At 34.6% G+C, this 19,090-nt stretch overlaps 1 protein-coding gene and 1 pseudogene across 1 annotated transcript; one reads left to right on the forward strand and one right to left on the reverse strand.

Moving 5' to 3' along the window:
• Window positions 1-167: 167 nt before the first annotated feature.
• Window positions 168-10,980, forward strand: LOC123207812 (annotated as a pseudogene).
• Window positions 10,981-14,033: 3,053 nt separating this feature from the next.
• Window positions 14,034-18,469, reverse strand: LOC123207809 (stearoyl-[acyl-carrier-protein] 9-desaturase, chloroplastic). The gene is made up of 3 exons (XM_044625289.1): window positions 18,234-18,469; window positions 15,265-15,769; window positions 14,034-14,913 (listed from the first exon to the last, which is right to left on the reverse strand). Exons 1-3 carry the CDS (start codon window positions 18,356-18,358, stop codon window positions 14,353-14,355), a joined length of 1,191 nt encoding a protein of 396 aa, XP_044481224.1. The 5' UTR covers window positions 18,359-18,469; the 3' UTR covers window positions 14,034-14,352.
• Between the last annotated feature and the right edge of the window lie 621 nt (window positions 18,470-19,090).

The following is a 19,090-nucleotide window of genomic DNA, read 5'->3' on the forward strand; positions in this document are numbered from 1 at the left end:
GGTTAAGTTTAACAATATATCAGGGAAATCTTATGTGAGAAGGATTCTTTTGACCTTAAGATTAATACACCCTAATTCCATTAGTCCAAACTCATTTTATGTTGAATTAATTAATTAATTAATTTATATATATTTATATAATTAAATAAGATGGTAAAATACTTACATATTATTATGTTTTCAAAGTCAGGCTTAGTGTTGACCTGGTTGATGGATCAATCTCGATTTTGACCAATCCGAGCGTGCGTTAGATTGGAAGTTTAATCCCTAGCGCTAAACCGACTAGTTAAAGCACACTAACGAACTCAACGACGAAAGAGAGGGAGTAGCTGCACTCGTGAAGCTCACACGGCGGTGAAAAAGCCTGGAAGACAAGCGAATTTTGAGAATTTTAGTGTAATTAATTTTGTATTTACAGTCAGGGAATTGCCTGTGTTGTGGTTTAAGCTAATTTGGAATCATGGGTAAGAGAGGGAGGAGAGAGAAGGGGAGTAGGAGCTCGTAGAGGAGACCACGTGATGAAGATATTAATCCTGGAGACATAGATGATGAAATCGATGCCTGTAAATTTCATATTAAATCAATTCTATTAGTTTTTTATATAATGCAATTTGGTCAAAAAGAAGATAAAGCATTGCTGTTTGAGAAAGTAAGAGGTGGAATTTGTTTTATTTTGTTTTTGCAGTTCACAAACAAAGGGATGTTATTCCTTTGGATATAAATGGTGATGTCGGGGATTCTGATGAAGACAATGAACATCCCGTCTTTGATGTAGAGATAGTCATTCAGATTAGCTGCGTTTGGACTGAAAAGCTGGACATTTAGTAATCTCTTAAATTTTCATATATCATCTTTTTTTCCATAGCAAATTTCATCTCTTTAGTGAATTCCATCATGTTTTTTTTTTCTTTTTTCTTTTTTTTTTAAATTTTAGGGTGATGACGATGATGATGAGCATGAGGATGCTCAAGACATGGGAATGGCTGCTAAAAGTAAGAAAGATGTTTTGAAATATGTTACATTATGTTGTACTTACTCAAATACTATAGTAAAAATAAAAATTCATGTTGTCTCTAGTTTTCTTGATTGTAATGTGATTGAACTATTGATATAGAGATGTTTCCATGGTTGTGTTTCATGTATCATTTCAACTAACGAGATGAGTATATTTTAGCACAGGAATTGGTTTTTTGTTTCCATCAGACCACACGTGGGTGGATTCATAGTGTCGGATATGATTTATTGACTAACACACTCATTTGGTACATGCATAATGTTGGATAGTGCTTAAATATATATTGACAAACACACATAATATGTGGTTTTTTTGGGTTTTTTTTTTTTTTTTTGTTGGCGCTAAATTGAACTGACTAAAACTTTGCTAAATTGGGTAAAGCTTATGAGCCAAAAAATATGGCTACCATAAAATTCTGCTGCGTTGGGCATCTGTTCCTATGCCTCCTGCCTTATTTCTTGGACTGGTCTTCTGGGCTGAGGACTTTGTTCACTTGTAGGTTGAAGCAAGATATAAACGATTTATCCAAAATTCACTATTTATGTTCACTTGTAGTTTGAAGCAGGATATAAACCTTTTATCAAAAATCCACTATTTATGCTTTAATGGTCAGCCTTTATATTGGTTGCTTCATATCATAGCTATCTAAAAATTTTCAGAACTGAAACCTGTTGATTGTGTTGATTTGATTCTGTTATATTAGGAAGGATATCAAAGCATATTAGGAGATAATATATTTAGGATTTGATTTGATTTGATTTATAGGGATTTGATTTGATTTAGTTAAAGATTTGATTGATTCATTTCCTGTTATATCTTCTCTGTAAACTGTATATATTGTACTGTTCAGTACTCTGAAATATATGAAAATAACATTCTCAATTCACATGGTATCAGAGCCTAACATTTAAATTTTTCTGGCGTTCTCAACTTAATTTCCGGCGAATCCAAGTCTTTTCTCCACTGCTTCTCCGATCACTGTGCTTCCATTGTTTTTCCGGTGATCGTGCATATACCAGTGTGATCAGGATTCTTTCGCCGACACATCCGTCAAAGCAACATCATCGTTCGACGTTCCACGCGCCTACACGCGCCGCTCAATCTCTCGGTATCTTCCGACGCCGATCTCCTGTTCCGGCGACAGTGCACCGACACCGCCTCTTCTGTTGAACTCAGACGACGCCGACGAGTCCATCTGTGGTGAGTTTGCAGTCATCCGACGCCGGAATATTCTACACGCGCCAACCGTTTTTCCGCTTGAAACATAAGCTCCGATCTACTGTTCCGGCGCACGTGGAACTACACCGCCGCCGCCAATTGACTCAGTAGACGCCGGTGGTTAGTTCTGTTGAAGACCCATCTCCACTAGCTGCTCCACGCGTCGCCGGTGACGTCACAGAATAGTTCACGCATTCCGAAGGCTTTGTTTCTCGATTCAACAGTCTTCTGATCAGTTTGTGGGCCTCAATTTCTTCGGATCTTCACTTTTCTTGGTTTCAGAAAGCTTCTTCTATTTTCTAATTCGTGATTCACCATGTTCATTGAAAGCTCCAAACCAGGTGAGCGCAATAGGCGTGAAACTCGACCAAAGTGCAATTATTGTCACAAATGGGGTCACACCAGAGACAAGTGTCATAAACTCTATGGTCGTCCTCTTCAAACTGCGAATACTGTTCAGACTTATGATTATCCTATTAGAGTGCAGTCTCCACCATCTTTGACACTCACAGGTGCTGATCTTGAAGATTATCTCCGATATCAGAGCGCAAAACAACCTTCATCTTTTATTGCTTCGATTGCTCATCCGGATAATTCAGCTGTATGCCTCACTCAATCTTCTTCTTCCGAGTCATGGATCCTTGATTCTGGTGCCTCTGATCATATCTCTGGTAACCCTCGTTTACTCTCTCACTTTACTAAGAGTACTTCCTTACCTACTGTAACATTAGCTAATGGGTCTATCGTTACTGCCAAAGCGGTAGGTTGTGCTCATCCTCTTCCACTCTTGCCTTTGGAGTCTGTCTTTTACCTCCCTGACTGTCCATTTAACCTTATTTCTGTTAGCAAACTTACCCGTTCCCTAAATTGTACAATTACATTTACTAATAACTCTGTTCTTATACAGGACCGCAGTACGGGTCGGATGATTGGCACAGGACGTGAGTCACAGGGCCTCTACCGACTAAATCCACCTGATTCTGTAGCATGTGCCATCACTGAGTCTCCAACACTTCTTCACAATCGTTTGGGTCACCCTAGTTTGTCAAAACTACAGCAGATGGTCCCTGGTTTGTCACATTTATCATCCTTTAATTGTGAGTCTTGTCAACTTGGAAAACATACTCGTATATCCTTTCCAAGACGTGTCAATAATCGGGCTACATCACCTTTTGAATTAGTCCATTCTGATGTATGGGGTCCTAGTAGAGTCGTGTCTACTTTAGGTTTTCAATATTTTGTTACATTTATTGATGATTATTCGCGTTGCACTTGGTTATTTTTAATGAAGAATAGATCTGAATTATTTTCTATTTTTCAATCCTTTTGTGCTGAAATTGAAACACAATTCTCTACTACTATTCGTACTCTTCGTAGTGATAATGCCAGTGAATATTTTTCTGCTCCCTTTACTAAATTTCTGGCATCTAAGGGCATTCTACATCAATCATCTTGTGCTCATACTCCTCAGCAAAATGGGATTGCCGAACGTAAAAATAGGCATCTTATTGAAACTGCCCGTACTTTACTCATACATAGTCATACACCTTTTCGTTTTTGGGCTGATGCTGTTATTTCTGCTTGTTTCTTAATTAATAGAATGCCTTCTTCAGTCTTGCAGGATCAGGTACCTCACTCTATTTTATATCCTGATCAGTCATTGTTTCCTCTTCAACCTCGTGTCTTTGGTTGTACATGTTTTGTTCATGACTTATCTCCTGGTCGAGATAAATTGTCTGCTCGTTCTATTAAATGTGTTTTTCTTGGATACTCGCGTCTTCAAAAAGGTTATCGATGTTATTCTCCTACTACACGTCGTTACTATCTTTCTGCAGATGTTACATTTTTTGAGTCTTCTCTTTATTTTTCGTCTTCTTCTCAACTAGACAAGTCTCCTATTACAGAAGTTCTTCCTGTGTCCTATAGTGTTCCCCTAATAAATTCACACCCTTCAACTAACCAATCTCCGACTAGTGCAGATCTTCCACCCACTAGTCATTCTACAGGTGATGGCCTTGCTTCTCCTTCAGGTGAGACAGTCTCTCAAGACCCGGTGCACTCGCTTCCTGCTCCAGAATCTTCTGTCTCTGCGGTCTTACCTCCTGATGATCAATTTCCCATCGCTATTCGCAAAGGTATGCGCTCAACTCGTAATCCTCATCCCATCTATAACTTTCTAAGTTATCATCGTTTATCTTCACCATACTATGCGTTTGTGTCCACTTTATCATCTATATCTACCCCTGCTACTGTTCATGAGGCATTATTTGATCCTGGATGGCGACAAGCAATGGTGGATGAGATGTCTGCTCTACATGCTAATAATACTTGGGAACTGGTTCCTTTGCCTCCTGGTCACTCAACGGTTGGATGTCGGTGGATCTATACTATTAAAGTTGGTCCTGATGGTCAGATTGACAGGTTGAAAGCACGGTTGGTTGCTAAAGGATACACTCAGACATATGGTCTTGACTATTATGAGACTTTCTCTCCGGTTGCTAAAATGTCTTCTGTTCGCCTATTTTTTTCTATGGCTGCCATTCGCCATTGGCCTTTGCATCAGTTAGATATCAAGAATGCCTTTCTTCATGGTGAACTGCAAGAAGAAATTTATATGGAGCAACCTCCTGGTTTTGTTGCTCAGGGGGAGTCTGGATTGGTTTGTAAACTTCGTCGGTCTCTATATGGTTTAAAACAATCTCCTCGCGCTTGGTTTGGTCGGTTTAGTACTGTTATTCAAGAATTTGGTATGCGACGGAGTGAATCTGATCATTCAGTATTTTATAGACATACTTCACACGACAAATGTATCTATTTAGTGGTCTATGTTGATGATATTGTTATTACAGGAAGTGATCAAGAGGGTATTGAACAATTAAAGAAGCATTTGTTTAATAATTTTCAAACCAAAGATTTGGGCCCACTCAGATACTTTCTTGGTATAGAAGTCGCCCAGTCTAAATCTGGAATTGTCATCTCTCAAAGGAAGTATGCATTGGATATTCTGCAAGAAACTGGGATGTTAGATTGCAAACCTATAGACTCTCCTATGGATCCTAATACTAAGCTCTTACCCGAACAGGGGGAGCCACTTACAGATCCTGGGAGATATCGAAGACTTGTTGGAAAACTTAATTATCTCACAATCACACGACCAGATATTTCTTTTGCTGTTAGTGTGGTAAGTCAATTCCTTCAGTCTCCATGTAATAGTCATTGGGATGCAGTTATTCGTATCTTGAGGTACATTAAGAGGACACCTGGAAAAGGACTGTTATATGAGAATAAAGGACATACTCAGATCGTTGGGTACTCAGATGCTGACTGGGCAGGTTCTCCATCTGACAGACGATCTACTTCTGGGTATTGTGTGTTAGTTGGAGGAAATCTAATATCATGGAAAAGTAAAAAGCAAAATGTTGTCGCTAGATCTAGCGCAGAAGCAGAATATCGTGCTATGGCCTTAGTCACTTGTGAGCTTATCTGGTTGAAGCAGTTGATCCAAGAATTAAAGTTTACAAAAATATCACAAATGTCATTATTTTGTGATAATCAGGCTGCTCTTCATATTTCCTCAAATCCTGTGTTTCATGAAAGAACAAAACATATAGAAATCGATTGTCATTTTGTGAGAGAAAAGATTATGTCTGGTTGTATCTCTTCAAGTCATGTCAATTCAAATGATCAGCTAGCGGATATACTTACTAAATCTCTTCGAGGGCCTCGCATTAATTTCATTTGTAACAAGCTTGGTGCATATGATTTATATGCTCCAGCTTGAGGGGGAGTGTTGATTGTGTTGATTTGATTCTGTTATATTAGGAAGGATATCAAAGCATATTAGGAGATAATATATTTAGGATTTGATTTGATTTGATTTATAGGGATTTGATTTGATTTAGTTAAGGATTTGATTGATTCATTTCCTGTTATATCTTCTCTGTAAACTGTATATATTGTACTGTTCAGTACTCTGAAATATATGAAAATAACATTCTCAATTCACAAAACCTGTGGTCAATGATAAGAAGTAAGTTGACAACAGAGGACTTAGTGCCTAAGTTGTTGAATTTGCTGATTTGTAGCTTTGAATTAAGAATACCCCTTATGGTCCCTTTAGAAAGGCTTCTGTAAGACAGCCCTGCAAAATTATGAAACAAGTTTCCATGCTAATCAGGCTTCCAAATGTGTCTAAATTGTGTTCCTTGATCAGAATTGATTTTCTTCACTTCCACTTGTAATAGTTGGTTGCAACTCCATCCAATTTCTGCAAGAACATTTCTTCTTCCCATTCATGTGGATTCTTATAATTGTTTGGAGAGCACACCAGTGTAAAGGATATTTTTCACTCAATTACTTACTGCAACTTCTCTTATCCGTAGTTGCAAGGCAACAAAAATTTTTGTGGGCAAAGTTTGGTGGAGTTGAAGATGAAATGCATGATGATGATGATGATGAGGATAAGGAAGATAAGAAGACTTTATGGGGTGGAATGAAGAGCCATTATTATTATGGTGACAATCGCGATTTTGAGGTGAGATTTAAATACCTTTGTTTATGGTTATAACTATCCTTTCACTTCTACTGTCTTGTATTTATGTATGCTATTAATACCTGGATAGCAAATTAGTCTGTATAGCGTTACAACTTCATAGTTTTATCTTCTTTTATGCTTTGAAGGTGTCTTTGACTGGATTATAATTTTTCCAATAATTTTATAGTTGCAATCAAGCGGTGATGAATCACCTGCAGAAGAGGAGGCTGAGGTGGTAAGAATGCTGAAAGAGAAAACAAAATCTTTAGAAATGGAAGACTTTGGCCTTCAAGACTCTAGTGATAGTGAAGATGAGAGTGATAGGGAATTAACCTTGGAGGTGTGTTTCCACATTATTTTCTTCCTTTGAGTTTGCAATTTACTTCTTAAGTGAAAAGAATTCAATACTAAAAATAATCTTCGCTCAAAGTAACATGTTGCCATAACATATTGTTATGTAGGAAATCTCAGTTAAAGGAAAAAGCAAAACAGTATCTGCAGCAAACAAAGAAGCTGTTGATGATGTGGGTACAACTTATGAGGAGGTCAAGAAAGATGTGAATGCTTTGTCGAAGGAGGAGCAAATGGATTTAGTGTACAGGTAACTTTGAAAAAATTGCGAAATGGTCTATATATTGTTTGATACTGGTGATAGAATTAATAACAAAGTCATGATAGATAACTCCCTTCAACTAAGCCTTCCATACATCTGTCTCATTCTGTTTCATACAAGCATAGAGACCATCTATGTGAGATATAAATTGTGCTTTGTTTTGTTAATATAATTTTTCAGTTTCTTTGAAAAAAACAACTTTCTTTGTCTATTTTTTGAATCTATGAGATTGTAATGTAAATTATTTGGATAAAGTTTTTAGGAACAGGGTTTCATCTTTCCACAATACTACCCACTAACTGGAAGCTTCTGACACTTGCATGCCCTCAACATAAATGTGCTAAAAGCAGGTGAGATTATGCTGTAAACATTAAATATAATGCATTTATGTGTTTGTAAAGTTTATTCTCGTATTCTAAGGAGATGTGTCAATGTTATATGTTTATTTGAAACTACTTAATTGTTAGAAGGCATGTTCTTCATCTATGGTTGAATGGGGATAGGCTTCTTATTCTGATATGCAGAATTTAATGGCAAATACATTTTTACTCTGGTACTTGATGTTTGATGTTTAGCCTTTTCCATTATATACTAATAATGTGTTAAATTACAAATTGTTTTCTCTTTCTGTTTTTGATTATTACCTTTTGTGTCTTATGCTTTTGATTGGTTGGCTAATATATTGCCCCTCAGTTCTGCTCCTGAATTAATCGGTTTGCTTTCAGAGTTGAATGACGCACTTGCACAACTTGATAATAAAGTTAATCCACTTTTAAGCAAGGTATTATTCTCTGACTGTTTAACTGTTAGTTTGAATGTTTATGTCAATATGATGTTCTGTATACCTGGAATGTAAAATACAAGGACTTGGGATGTTAATCTCTTTATTTTGAACCTTCTTTCTAGGAAATCATATTGAGTTTTTTTGTATATTGTTTGTATATTGTTTGTCTATGCATATATTGTGTTATTGTTTTTACATTATGTCACTCTCAGTTGTTTCAATTCTTTTGACTTGATCAACTTATTATAATTATGCCATTTATGCATGGTCTAGTTTCTCATTACATTGATGCCTTTGTATTCGACATGTTGTAAAGATTAAAGAGCAGGAGATCAAGTTGGAAGGTGGGATGCATTATCTTGAGGCGAAGCAACTTCTTCTCCTGGCCTATTGCCAAGCCATAACATTTTATCTTCTTCTCAAGTCTGAAGGGCAGCCAGTTCGTGATCATCCTGTCATAGCTTGCCTTGTCAAGATCAAGGATTTGCTGGATAGGTCTTTTGCTCCCCTTATAAAGCCTTAGATTATTCTCTATGATCTTGAGTTTAAATTTTTTTCCTCCATAGCATGGCAAAACTTTTGATAGACTAAAATTGTGCATACAGTATAATGCAATGACAATATTCTACACTATTGGATATGTTTAGTCCAGCAAGCCTTAGATTGTCGCAAATGGAATTATGAAAAAGATTATGTGATTAGTAACTTTTGGTGGCCTGAAAACCCTCAGCAAGGCCTAAAGTTCTGTCATTTTCTTGTTCATTTTCATATTTAAGATAAGTAAAATTTTTATAAATTAGAATTGGCAATAGAAAGTTAAGGTCAAGTTAAAAATTTTCTTCAATTTAAGATAATTCTACTTATTTTCATTTTAATAGGAATAGATTTATTGTTCTCCATTCAGTTTAATTTATTTGATTGCTGTTCTTTGACTGGAAGGTATCTGGATTTCAGACTTTTTTTTTTCCTTTTATCTATGAGTTTTTTTGCACTAAATGGTGATTGACATGAGCTCCTCTGCTTGTTTATTATAGAAGTGCAAAGTTAACATTTTTTTTGTTAAACTTGACGGTTTCTGTTTCATGTTCCACTTAACAGACAAAAGAACTTGATGTGAATCTTCCTTCTGAATTTGATGAGATTCTGAAGAAAGATCATACCAGCTCTGAAACAGTGAAAAAGTCGGTTAAAGCAAATGCTGTGATGGCATCTGATTCTGTCACAAAAGATCACCTGAAATCATCTTACATTTCAGCTGAGACAAAGCAAGCACCAGTGGTAGGTGCAAGTTAAATTTTGTTTCTTCTATCTTATACTTTGCCTTTTGGAAGTAAATCTCGTAAGTTTTTGGTTTCCTTGTAATACTACAGACTTCTGATGCAAATGAGTTGGAAAAGGAATCTTTGAGGGATCATGAGAATAAAGGAGGGAAACACAAGCATCAGGTGAAATATCATGTATTAGACCAGATTCTTTTATCTTTTTTCCCAACCCTTTCTTTTTATCTATGGCATTTTATTTTCTGTTGTTGCCCTTTGCTGTGTGCAAATTTCTGAGACTTTAATATGTCAGAATGATCAAGTTGGTGTTTAGAGCAGGGAAATGTTAAAAATAAGAGCAGCCCTAGAGGAAAAATTGAAGCAGAAGGGAGTCTTTAGTACTATTGCTTCAAAGCTTGATAAAGCCAAGAAACGTTTGAAACCGGTTAATGGGTACTACTTTGAGTTATGCTCCTTCATGTATTATTTTTTTAATTGTGGAAACTAATTCTTTGTACTTGGAATGGAACAGACAACTTGAAACATATGATGATTTTAATGATGATGATATGGATATTGATGGACAGAGTAATGGGCGTGTAAGCTCATTGCGCTCCAATAAACTTTCCCAACTTGTTACTGCTCAACCAAATAAATCAAAGGTAAAACAGTTGACTATATCATCTCTTCTTTCTGTTACCTTATGATAAACTTAAGAACTTGAAATTTACCCTGGGAAAAATTTTACTCCTCTTCGGCAGGTTGTTTCTGGTGATGATGATTTACCTAAGAGAGATGATATTGGTGAAAGGCAGAGAAAACATGAGCTTAAAGTGTTGGCAGGAGCTGGAATTATGTCTGAGGATGATGGTAGAGATGAACTTGGCATATCTGGGGCTGACGAGGATGATGAAGGTGATTCTGACTCAGAGGATCAGGGTACAGGAGTGTCAGAAGATGAATTTTACGAACAAGTGAAGCAACAACGAGCTCAAAAACTTGCTTCTAAAGCTGAGATTTATAAGAGGTCTATTCTTGCACCGTGCTTAAATTATCAGCCTTCTTTGTTCCCATTTGGCTTGCATAGCTTATACATCAAACAATATCAACCGCACCCTACTGTAAAAATTTTGATTAACTTTTAGTATTGACAGATACAATATTATATACAATCAATAAGTATTTTCTTCTAATCTTGACTTGTGCAAGGATTTAAATTATTCTACATTGTATAATCCTTCATGTTATTTTCATTATCTACTAATATATTACAATTTGTGGTTATTGCATCTAAAAGCATGTTTACATTTTCCAGGATTCAAGCAATCCCATCTTTGCCAGAAACCGTGGACGGAAAACGGCAGATCACATATAAGGTGAGGCTAGTCATTTTTATCTGCATGTTTTGGTGTTTTTCCTATCATTGCTTTCCAACTTTAAATTATATTTTGCTGCCAATTTGCATCTACAGATGGAGAAAAACAGAGGCCCGACTCGTCCACACAAGAAGCTGTTAAAAATCCAAGAAAGAAATACAGGGAATATTTCCCATACTAGATAATACTCTTGTACTCTTGATCCTCTGAACAGTTAATTTACTTTCTTCTGTTGCGTGCAGAATAAGCATCAGATGGCAGTCATGCGTCGTAAAGGGCAAGTTCGGGATATCAGGAAGCCTACTGGTCCTTATGGTGGCGAAGCCTCTGGAATCAATAGCAGTATCAGTCGAAGCACAAGATTCAAAACTTAAATACTTGTCCTCTGATTCAACTTCATTACTTGACAATTGCAGAGGTAATGTCGAATCATGCAATATTAAAGTGTTGTTAGTTGTAAGTCCAGTCTTGATACATAATTATATGAATCCAATTTTGAGATATAATTATATGAAATATATCTTGTTAGCAGTTGGCTCTTTGTTTTTTTGGGTTATATTTTCTTTTTCGAATATACAGAATGCGTTTTCGTTTTTTCCCAAGTAACAACGGAGACAGCGAGCACACAGATGCTCATAATATCTTCTTCAAGTTTCCTTTTTTAGGCATTTTGATTCAAATTCCCTGCCTTATAATTGTTGATTTTGACTTAGGGCTGAACCCGAATTGAGTTGGCTCAGACTCAAAAATTGACTCAGTCCGAATTTATTTACTTCGAATTTGAAACGAGTTCAAATTAAAAGGTTTTGCTTATTCTAAAACCGAGCCTAATTCAAGCTTCGGCTCTTTGTTTAGCTTATAAGTTAAATAGATGATTTAATTCAAATTTGACTTGTGACTCAATTTAAATTATATTGAGTAATTATTAAATAACTTTGTTTTGTCAATAACTCATAAATTTGAATCACATATACGAGTTATAGATTTAAATTATAAATTTAAATAAAACTTAAATCACCTTTAATGATGATTTAACAAATTTAAATAAAACTATTTTTCTAAATCAAATTCAAGCTAAAGATTATCTGGGTTCAGTTTGATTTAGTTTATATCTACCTCTAATTTTTTGTTTGCTTGAATTGGTAACGCCCTCTTTTATGAAGTTCAAATCTTTATCATTGGAATTAATTTTCCTTGCAACTTAATAAATCGGCAATTGGCTTGAAGATTAAATTGATATTTTATTGATCCAGGTAATTGAATCATGTAAATTATCATATATTAAAAACTATTTTTTCAGCCTTATATAATATATTATATCATAAAATATATTTTTTTAAATAATTATAATAATAAGATAATAAATATTATCATATTGAAAAATATCATCAACACATTTAAAATTTTAACAATTATTAGATACATTTAGGTCATATTATTACTATTTAAAAAAAATATCGGTTTGTATTAATAAAATTATAGATATATAAATTGTCAACAGTATAATATTAATTTTTGATATATTTTAAACTACGTACTATTTTTTATTTATATTATATAATACGATATATGATAATCATATTGTTGATTACTAATTTACTTATATCGATAACTAGGGCTAGACTTGAACTAAACCCGTTCGAACTCGATTTGAACGAGCTTGAAATGACTCAGTCCTAGTCAAGCTCGAGCTACTTGTTAGATTTTCTAATTAAAAATTTTGATACAAAACGATATCGTTTTGATAAGTATATATTAAAACGACGTCATTTTAATAACAAAAAAAAAAATCAAACTGAATTCAAATCGAGTTCAAACTTAGTTTTCATAAACTCGACGAGCTCAAACTCAACTATATGTAAACCAAGTTGAGTCAAGCTTGACTCGGCTCGAATCCAACCCTATCGATAACCCTCCTTATGTGCTATATGATGAAAAATACCTTCCACTCATCTACATATTGGAAATTATCAATAGCCTCCAACTATTTTCATTATACATACTCGACAAACATTCAAAAAATACACCATCCTCATCTTTCATCCTGTGTTACTTGTATAGTGACTGTGAATCACATATGATGACAAAATTATCTTAAATCACCCATTTTAAAACTAATCTCAACAATAATCAATTTTAAACCTATTTTAACATAAAATTACTGAAAATTTTAATGAAAATTGCAATTGATTCAAACCATTTTACACAAAACAGAGTCTTATTAGACAGCATGCAATTTATGCAAAGTAACTAAATCTCAACATTATAAGCAATGCTAACCTTTTTATCCATTCTAATCACAAAAAAATAATTGAAATTATCAAAAATCTCATTGAAAATTGGAATGTATGGTTTTCTCTCACCATACAGGTTGACTATATAATAATACATCATTATTTATATATAAAATCATATATAAAAATTATATACATAACACTGCTCCTTGTGTTTAGCTGTGAGGCTTCAATTTGTGGCCAAAATCAGGGCTTTGGACTGATAAATCTTTTGAGGGTTGGATTCTTTTGCAGCTTTTCTAAACTCTTATTGGAGTTCAAATAGAATAAATTGAGCTTTAAGTCATATATTAAACTTTCTTTTATAAATAAAGGAAATTCAAATTTATTTAAATATTCGGGTTTAAATTAACTCAACCAAAGCTTCTCCCACAAAAGTTAGGGTTAAAGTTTTGCATTTCAAGGCATGGACTATCCCAAACCCTTTTGTAAGAAAAGGATTTTTTTTTTTTTTAATAGAATTTTGTAATTGGTGTAACTTAAACCTGAGACTGCAATTACACATGATCATACATTTTGAAAAAATATAATTTGAATTATATATTTAAGTATTAAATATACAAAACTGATTAAATATTATTCTAATAATTATTTAAGTACATCGGATCAAGTTCAGATTGGGTCTAAAAACAATAATAGAAAATGAAATCATGACATGCGAAATAGTACATCGAAGAGTGAATGACACTTTAACACACCAGTGTAATATCAATTGCGCTGAGACTCGTAACATAGAATGTGACACTTATAATATAAAACAAACCCTCGAAAAATTTCTTGCGAGGCCGGTATATGAAATCCCATAGAGGAAAACAAAAGCAAAACACAAAATCAACTTTGTGATCAGATCATGACCATTATTATCATAATCAGTTTATCCATATTGAACTAGCATAGATCATTATGATTATCATTGCTGCCACCACCACCACCATCAAAATTGCCATGAAGATTCTTTGCTTTGCTTATACCCAGACAAACTATTGAAAAGTAAAACAAGCTCATACAGAGAAAAACAGTAAAAAAAGAAACATGAACAACGAAACTACAGCCGCCCCGCGTATATAATGGCACAGCAAGAGAAATAACTGTATCTACAACCTCGACCATGGTCACTCACCCCCTATCAATTCACTTCACGCATATCAATAAAGCAGTATACAACAGTAAGTTGATTGGAAATTTTTTACCTCTAGTTTATTGTTGTGTGTGAGGCTTGCAACAAGTAGCGAAACTGGAGATGTTGATTGAGTCTGCACTTAGAGTTGCACCTGTCTGTCGAAAATCCAACTGAATGGTATGATGGGTCCTTGCTTGGCACGTCCTTGAGCCCTCTCCTCCAGCCTTCTGATTCTCGGAGGTAATCCACAAACATATTCTTGAGCTTTCCGTCCTTCACCTGAAAGTCCAGTTAGCTGATCAACCTTCCATCTGCCGACCAAGAATTCCATTATGTCTGCATAGTCCTTAGCAGTGTAGACACCAAGTCGCTGAGCAACAGCTGAGAAATGCTCGAAAAGATCATCATCATGGCCATCATACATCAAGTGAGCTGGCATGGAGATTTTCTTCCTCATCATGTCAGCAAAAGCCATGATAGTTCCATCAGGATCAATCTCAAAGAGCTTTTCCACTATCTTGGTGTACGCAGTCTCATGGCGCTTCTCATCAGCAGCAATTATACCACATATTTGAGCCAATTTCATATCTCCCTGCTCCTTGGCATGACGAGCAGTGTTTCCATGCGAAATAAAGGTCGCCCTTTCTTGGAATGAAGTGTAGATGAAACCAAGGTAGGGATTGTTCTCTGTCCTGGGATCCTATGAAATGATACCCATAATAACAGAAAAAGATTAATTTAAGAAAATACTATTTTAACCATATTCATAAATTTGAATAGAAGAGAAAAAACATAGATGGCCCGGTTAGACAGTGAACTCTCAGGTGATTGGCTCCATAATCTCACATATTTGTACAAGATGGGATACCAAACAGACTGATGAACATATGTCAGCAGTGGATGCATAATTACAAAATCTTGTGTTTGTGTGCATGCTTTTTATGTGCCGGTGTGTGCACACATGCATGTATCTATGATTTTTAATATTGTGAATTACTTATTGAATGATGTTCAGATAGAAGGGTACTAATTTAAGAGGTAAGGATCTTACCATTCCTGATCCAATCAAATACTGAATTGTCTTCTCAATTTGTCTCATGTCTACTCGTCCGCACAGGTAGAGATACTTATTGAGAAGGTCTCCATGCCTATTCTCTTCAGCAGTCCATGCCCTAGTCCAAATAGCCCAAGAAGTTGGGCTTGCACCTGTTTCATCGCGAACTCCATCCAAGGTATTAAGCATAGTTTGATAAGTAGGAAGGGCTTCTTCTGTGATCATATCTCCAACCAAAACAACAAAGTAATCATCCGGAATCTCTTTTGCCCTCTCCCTCAGTTCCTTAACTTGATCATGAAATCCATCAGATGCAGGATCTGGCAGAAAATCTTGTGGTTGCCAGCACTTCTCAACCGGCTTCAGGTGAACCAAAATGTTCTGCTCAGCCCAATCCTCCAAGGACTTAAAGATCTCAATCTTTTGGGGAGGCATCGAGTGGGTGACTTGAACATGAACCTCTCGAGGAGGTGTAAAAGGCTTCTTGAGACTGTCAACCTCCCTGGATCAAGCAGAAGAATTCAGGATCAGGTACTCAGTTCAGATTGGATTCATCACAACAGTAATTAAAGCTTAAACGATCCAAAGCAACAGAAGCTCATAACATATATATGAATAGTTGTAAGTTTTGAACACCCAATCATATCCAAAACACAAACATATGGAGCAGGAACTAAAGAAGCATAACACATTACTGTTTGTAATTCCGGCATATACAAGCAAAATTAAACCAGGATTTTCATCCAGCTATTTACATTTTCTTAATGCATTTTAATACTGGATTAGTCAAAAACACATGAATTCATAAACTAATCGGCCAGGCTTGTCATCGACTAAGAAGTAGGTACATAAATAATGTATATGGAAAACATTAAATAGTTATTTGACTGAGAATCTGTATTCTAGCATCATGGAGGGGAAAAATATCACCGTTCTAAAAGCTCAAGCTGATGGCAAATTGTGCAATTGATCAGTATAAGATGCTCATGGGAGAGACATAAAAAACGCTTTACATTTATGGACACAATAAATTTAATATATAAAATAAGGCAGGACCACCACAAAGTAGTTCACTAATAAATACCAAAACCAAAACAAGGGGAAGAGAGTAAAATAAATATTTCTTCCATTCTCCCAAACATGACCAGCAGCTCAAGAAAGAGATGTGAAACAAGAAACCAATGCAAAATGATTGCTCACCAAAACTAGGTTCACCAACTAGAGTTTTTTACTTCAAAAAATATTAAGAACAATTGAAGTACAAAATGTGTCTTGGAATATGAATAACTGAAAGAAGCAAGTATTAACCAAAAGAGAAATACTTGGGACTAAATCATAAACAAATTCAATAAACTCACTTATAATCAGAAAGAGAAAAGCATGCATAAAAAACTTCCAATGGTATAATAGCCACAAAGATTGATTTGTTAACCAACAACAAGACAAAACAAAGTTAGTTCAAAATCATTTCAAAAGGGTTTTTCCATCTTTAGAATTGGAACTTTTTTTTTTTTTTTTTTGCTTTCCTTAAACTAAAGCTAAAATTTAAAACTAGGCCAAAGATCCACCAACCATTAACAATGCAAGGGATGGATTATTAAAAAGAATAATCTATGCATAAAGGTATCAAACCACTTTCACCAACTTGAATATCTTTTCTAAAGATGTAAATTCAACCACAATTTGATAAAGACAAAAGAAAAGATAAATAAGATAGCAAAAGCAATGAAATATTGCTTCAACTTGCCAACCAAAATTCGCATAAGCATGCTAAGCAAATTAAAACCCAAAAAAAGTACATCAAGAATCATTGATCATATTTCAAAATCACAAAAGTGAAGAGTAATGAACCAATGAACAATACATGAAAAACATAACAAAAGCAAGTTAAGCAAAAGAAGTAAAAACACAAACGCCCTTAGTTTCCACCTAAGAAAGCTTGTCCTTAAGATGGAAAATCCAATATCATTCGAGAAGCGTCTAAATAAAGACAAAAACAACTTCAACCACCAAGAAAGTAAGAAACAAACAGCTGGGCAGGCATGCACACACTTGACGCAAAATAAAAATAATATATAATTGAAATAAATAAAATTAAACCGGGGGCATCAACGATTATATGCAAATGGAATATTCACCAACGAAAATTCAACTGAAGAAACATTGTAAGAAATAATATATAATAATGACCAAAAATATCAATAATTAAGTGAAAACAGACACTCCTATGTATGAAAATGAATAATAGGAAAAATCAAATATCTTAAACCAACTCCAACACCTCCTAATGGAAAATGATATACAAAAAATTGTGCAAAACTATGAAACCAGAGAGTGCATTAAATACCCTCAAATCAAACAGAACAAATTTCAACCACCTTATGAAAAACTTGTTTTGAATTTCTCAAATGACCTTGAAAATGCAAGAACAAAGTAAATGACTATTGTTGCAAAGCATATTCAGCATCTTTTCATTTTATTACGTCATTAAAATTCATGAATCATGATACACTGCAAGTAATGAAAACAAAGTAAAATCAGTCATCACAATCGCTCCAACCTTTTAATATGAAATAAAAAACAAATACTAAATAACCCTCCAAAAATTAAAGTTCAGTGAAATGAACAAATTGAAATAAGAACTCAAATAAAATTCATACATTAAATGCATGAACTTGAATGACTCACGTCCAAGAGAAAAACCAAATCCACAAATTTCACAACCAAAACAAATCCCCCTATCAAAAAAATAAAAAATTTGATAAAACGGTAAAGCAACGAAGTGAAAACTTCACCACAAAACAGCAACGCATCAAAGGGTTAAACAACAAGATAAAAACCAACCCAGATGAAGACACACAGAGGGAAAAAACATAAACCCAGATCCAAAACAAGAAAAATGAAAACTTGAGAGAGAAAAAAAGAACAAAAGAAGAAAAGAAAAAGGTACTGAAATGAAGACTGACTTGGAGTTAGAGCGAAGAGTGGAAGCCATGGAGAACTTGGGAGATCTGCGACTGGCCATTTGAGGAAGAGCAAAACAAGGAACTTTGTGGGATGGGGTGGTGAAAGTTGAGAGCTTTAGAGCCATTGAAGGATTGATTAATGAAGAAGATTGAAGGGCTTGGATGGTTTTTGGAATTGTTAGCAGCTTGACAGTTCTGCTCCACGGGGGAGAAAGTGACCTAAATAGTTAAAAACGCAGTGGCAAGAAGCAATATATAAAGCCCAAGTAGGAGAAATTTTTTTAAAAAAATTTTTATTCATGAAAATAAAAGCAAATTTATTAATTTTTTATTAAAATAATCATTACAATTCTATATAGGCCAAAGGACAACGTTGGGCGGAAACCACCTTTTTTTTGGCCTCTTTATCAGACAAAAATTATTCATTTTTATTTAATAAAATCAGTCTAATAAAAATATCAACGAAGGGAAAAAATGATAGTAGAAAGGCCCATCGACAGGGGGAACGGCAACCAATTACTAGAGATAGAAGAAAAATGTCTAGGAAGAAAAACAGTTTATATAAATTTAATTATAGATGAAATTATTAATTTTTTATATTAAGAGAGAAAAATTATATAAATTTTATGGTTTTAAGATTTAACGATAAAATATTAATTTTATTTTTATCTTTAATATAAATTAGTTTATAAATAGATATTTAAACTTTTTATTTATTGTGAATATATTTTTGAGATTAGGGTAAAAATTGAGTGGGAAATAGTTTGTTGGCCTTCTGTATATTATCTGGGTATCATTGAGTAGCTTAACTTGTTGGGCCATTTTAAAATTATATTTAATAGGTATAATATATCCAA

The sequence above is a fragment of the Mangifera indica genome, unplaced genomic scaffold (assembly GCF_011075055.1).
Source record: "Mangifera indica cultivar Alphonso unplaced genomic scaffold, CATAS_Mindica_2.1 Un_0106, whole genome shotgun sequence".
Taxonomy (NCBI): domain Eukaryota; kingdom Viridiplantae; phylum Streptophyta; class Magnoliopsida; order Sapindales; family Anacardiaceae; genus Mangifera; species Mangifera indica.